Here is a 4,957-nt window from a genome sequence, read left to right as displayed (position 1 = left end):
TTACTTCTATAATTTTTAATAACACTCAATTGGCAGTAGCTTGCATTAATAATGTGACGGGTTCATTAATTTAGAGGGATTTGATTAGTAATTGGGTGGGTAGTGGATTGATTTATAAATTATACTAATAAGTTAAATTATCACAAAAAGTTGAGCGTCACGTGTTTTAAAAAATATTTAAATACTTTAAATATAAAACCGTTAAATAAGTGGTCAATTTTGAACCAAAAGGTGGATGACAAGGGTATTTTGGACCCAATAGGTGGGTGGGAAGAGTATTTTGGAGCCAATAGGTGGATGAATGGTAATTTTGTACCATTTCCAATACTTTGAGGGTATTTTAGGCCCTTTTCCATATATAATATGATATAATTAGTATTTAATGTTTAATATTAATTAATTTATTTTTTAAAATTAATATTTTGATTTAGTATAGGATAAAATGGTTATTCAAGTAGACACATATATTTTACATGACGCATTACATGTTGGGCGTCATGTAGGACACAAAATTTTCATATGGTGTGTCATGTAGGATGAATGTGTCTATTTGTTAAATTTAATATAAGTTTAAATGTCTACTTGTGCACATTCATACTTAAAAGGTCATAGTTGTCCACTGACACTAAGTCAAGGATCAAATTATTTTTGGAAATATGACCAATTAAATATAAAGAAACAAAAAGACATTTACACTACTGTACACAATTTTAATGATACTTGGAGTGGAAAATAATCTTGGCCTCCAAGTTAATGTGTTCAACAAGAAAAAGGAAAAAAATCAAGTCAAAATTAGTCTAACACATGTTTTAGAGAACTTTTTCTTATTCCCACTCACATTAAAGTCGGAATTGCATGCCTTGACATTAAAGTAAAATCAAATTGATTTGCCGTTTTCTGATCACAAAGTTGCAGCAATGGAGAAATCGAGCCCAACGCTTGAGAGCAAAAAGAGGAAGATGGCCGGTGAAGACAAAGACGAAGATGTTAAGTTGAAGGGAAAGCATACTGAACAAATTGAAAATTTAAGGGAAGTTTCAAGGCAGGAGTATTTGAAGAATAGGGAGAAGAAGAAATTAAAGCAACTCAGAGATGATATAGAAGATGGGCAATTTTTGTTTGAGAAAATCGAAAAATTGAGCGAACCAGAAAGACATGAACATTTATACAAGCAAAAAATTGTTGAATTGGTTAGTAAGGAGCAGCAATGCAAAGACGCCGGTGAGGAACAAGAGATTCATCCACAACAAGCTTGGGAGGAAAATCAAATCAACAATGCGAAACTTAATTTTGGATCTAAAGACAGAAAACAGAAGGATTATCAATTTGTGTTTGAAGATCAAATTGAATTCATCAAATCAACTATAATTGATTCAGATTCAGATGTTGATGTTGATAATGAGAAGCTGCAATGTACCAGAAATTCGAAACTTAACGAGGATAGGAAAGCTTTACCAATTTATCCATACAAGGATGCTTTGCTCCAAGCTGTTCATGATCATCAAGTTCTTATTATAGTTGGAGAAACGGGCTCCGGGAAGACAACTCAAATACCTCAATATCTACATGAAGCAGGTTATACTAGAAGCGGTGGGAAGATGATTGTTTGTACTCAGCCTCGAAGAGTTGCGGCAATGAGAGTTGCTGCGCGTGTTTCACATGAAATGGGGGTTAAACTTGGTCATGAGGTTGGTTATTCTATTCGTTTTGAGGATTGTACTTGTGAGAAAACTGTTCTCAAGTATATGACTGACGGAATGATGCTAAGAGAGTTCCTTACTGAGCCTGATTTAGCAAGCTATAGTGTTATAATGATAGACGAGGCTCACGAAAGAACATTGTCAACGGATATCCTGTTTGGGTTGATAAAATACGTAGCTAGTGCTCGACCACATCTCAAGTTACTTATATCTAGCGCCACCCTTGATGCAGAGAAGTTCAGTGATTATTTTGACCGTGCTCCGATTTTTAATATACCTGGAAGGCGATTTCCGGTTGAGATACATCACTTAAAAGCACCAATATCTGATTACTTGGATGCAGCAGTAGTTACTGCACTTCAGATTCATGCAACTCAACCACAGGGTGACGGTGATATATTAATCTTTTTGACGGGGCAGGAGGAGATTGAAACAGCTGAGAATATTATTAATCGCCGAATAAGAGCTTTGGGAACAAAAATGGCTGAGTTTATAACCTGTCCTATATATGCAAACTTACCAACTGAACTACAAGCCAAGATATTTGAGCCTACTCCTAAAGGGGCTCGTAAAGTTGTCCTGGCTACAAATATAGCTGAGACATCGTTGACGATTGATGGGATCAAGTATGTTATTGATACAGGGTTTTGTAAGATCAATTGTTACAACCCTCGAACAGGAACTGAGTCATTGATGGTGGCTCCTATCTCGAAGGCATCTTCCAACCAACGTGCTGGTCGATCAGGACGAACAGGTCCTGGAAAGTGCTTCCGGTTATACACTGAACATAGCTACATGAATGATTTGGAAGATAACACAATTCCAGAAATACAAAGGACTAACCTCACAAATGTCGTGCTCTTACTCAAGAGCTTAGGGATTACCGACTTGCTGAACTTTGACTTCATGGATCCTCCACCAGCTGAAGCTCTACTTAAAGCCCTAGAACTGTTATTTGCGCTTGGTTCCCTTGATAAGGATGGTAAGTTAACCAAAGTAGGTGAAAGAATGTCCGAGTTTCCTCTGGATTCGATGCTGTCCAAGATGATAGTTGCCTCTGATAAGTACAAGTGCTCAGCTGAGATAATAAGTATTGCTGCAATGCTTTCTGTCGGGAACTCAATCTTTTATCGCCCAAAGGACAGACAAGTCCAAGCTGACAATGCGTGGATGAACTTTCACGTTGGCAATGTTGGAGATCATATTGCTTTGCTTAAGGTTTACAATTCCTGGAAGGAAACAAAATTTTCAAGTCAGTGGTGCTATGAGAATTACATCCAAGTCAGAAGCATGAAAAAAGCTAGAGATATCCGAGATCAGTTAGAAGGTCGGCTTGAAAGGGTTGGAATTGATTTGACTTCAAATGTTAATGACTTGAAAGCTATTAAGAAGTCTATAATATCAGGATTTTTTCCCCATTCAGCAAGGCTACAGAAGAATGGGTCTTATCGAACTGTTAAGCATCCCCAGACAGGTCACATTCATCCCAGCTCGGGTTTATCGCAGGTACTTCCTAGATGGGTTGTCTACCATGAGCTGGTCCTGACAACTAAGGAGTACATGCGGCAGGTAACTGAATTGAAACCAGAATGGCTTGTAGAAGTAGCTCCCCACTATTATCAGTTGAAAGACGTTGAAGACTCAAGCTCGAAAAAATGCCTCGTGGAATAGTTCTCTATTAGATTGCATCGATCACTTGCTAATTCTGTTATGGTGTACTTATTGAGTGGATTATTGTATATGTTATTACTGTGTGCTTAAAGTTTTCAGTCTTCTAATGCTGAATATTTTTCATCTTTCCTTTGTGTATGTCATTTCAATATTCTGTTGGACATTCTTTATGCGGATGCAAGGCGAAGTACCAGAGATATCTTTGGTGTGGACCGTGTTCCAAAAGCTGCGGGTGGTACTGGATTATATCTGAAAATGGTAAGTTTACTGCAGATTCATGTACGTCATTGAACCATTGCATAACATTCAAGAAAATCTTATTTAACTGCTTTGAAGATGATTGGCATTCTACAATCATTTGTTTTATTTTCTTCTGTTTTTTTTTTGTTTAAATGGATAGGAGTTGGTAGACTATTTAGTAGAAGAACTCAGAAATGTTGCTATTTGATTAAAGAAGAGGACACTTATTCAAGTACAGTTGTAACTAAAACTGAATCTCATGAATGGTGGATGATAACTATCTCCTTTACTCATAAGGTATAAATCTCGATCCAGCCTTGTCATATTCTATATTGTGAGTTGTTTAGGAAACCGTATAAAAGGGAATAATATAACTTAAACCATATCAGCACGTTTAAATTAGTGATGATGAGTGTGAATTAACACTCATCGCGGACTACTTATAATAAAAATGGCTGACTTGTTTGATGTAATTAATGGCTAATGGAGTCACTGATGCTTCGTGTACCAGGCTGACCTTTTTGACCTGTTGGATGCATAAACATGTAACAACTTTGATGTCAATTGATTGTAGGGAATCTGATTTTCTACTGATGCTCTGTGTAATTTTAGGCTCAGACTTTACAGTCAAATAAGTTGGGGCTTCATTTCTGTCCAGAAGATCCTTAACGACACCCTTCTTTGAGGAGCTTAAGCACGGCAATAACTTCTTGTTGAAAGTCATAAAATAAAGGATGTCCAAAATGGTGGTAGTAGCTGTGTAGTATCACTAAAATATTCAGCGGTTCCTGTTAATCATGAAAAAGAAAGATTTCATGTTGAATATTCAATAGCTGCAAAAAGATAAATCAGCCCAGTATATATTTGTTCATGCTAGCTACTAAAGATATTCAAGTGCCAACTACTTTTCTTGTCAAAACTTGAAGTGCAGACTGCTACTAAATTGCAGGAACAGCACTCGGCTGATAATGTATCTCGTGTTGCTTACTGAAGCTTCATCTTTTACTGGTGAGAATGAACTATCTTTTTATGTTTGGACTGAAGTGTAGTAGTAGTTATTGTTGTTGTTGTCTACTTCATGCCCCCAGTTTGTCTGTCTCCTATTTTCTGAGCACGTTCTAACTTTACGTTTCTCTTTCCACACCTTTTCCCTTTATATGCGCAGTAATTACAACTTCCAAGGGGATGATAGAGTATCCGCATGTTCTCGCCATTCATGGTTCATGCCGGTGTTGCAAAATTAATAAAAATAGGCAGAGGTGGAATGATCCATGGCTCATGAAATCCCTTTGTGGAACATTCTACCATCTTTTAGGTTCTTATCCACGAGATAATTCCACGGAGCG

At 37.0% G+C, this 4,957-nt stretch overlaps 1 protein-coding gene across 1 annotated transcript; it reads left to right on the top strand.

Moving 5' to 3' along the window:
• Window positions 1–917: 917 nt before the first annotated feature.
• LOC107006955 (pre-mRNA-splicing factor ATP-dependent RNA helicase DEAH1-like) lies at window positions 918–4,602 on the top strand. The gene is made up of 4 exons (XM_027913372.1): window positions 918–3,269; window positions 3,554–3,629; window positions 3,772–3,908; window positions 4,561–4,602. Exons 1-4 carry the CDS (start codon window positions 918–920, stop codon window positions 4,600–4,602), a joined length of 2,607 nt encoding a protein of 868 aa, XP_027769173.1.
• The last annotated feature ends 355 nt before the right edge of the window (window positions 4,603–4,957 follow it).

The sequence above is a fragment of the Solanum pennellii genome, chromosome 12 (genome assembly GCF_001406875.1).
Source record: "Solanum pennellii chromosome 12, SPENNV200".
Classification (NCBI taxonomy): Eukaryota; Viridiplantae; Streptophyta; class Magnoliopsida; order Solanales; family Solanaceae; genus Solanum; species Solanum pennellii.
This window is presented reverse-complemented; position numbering and strand designations above follow the sequence as displayed.

Excerpts from the sequence above, each read along its gene's own strand:
- LOC107006955 (XM_027913372.1), top strand. The coding sequence starts at position 918 with ATGGAGAAATCGAGCCCAACGCTTGAGAGCAAAAAGAGGAAGATGGCC. Across the intron at positions 3,630-3,771 it reads CTGGATTATATCTGAAAATG|GAGTTGGTAGACTATTTAGT; the intron begins GTAAGTTTACTG and ends TTAAATGGATAG. Across the intron at positions 3,909-4,560 it reads CTATCTCCTTTACTCATAAG|GAACAGCACTCGGCTGATAA; the intron begins GTATAAATCTCG and ends ACTAAATTGCAG.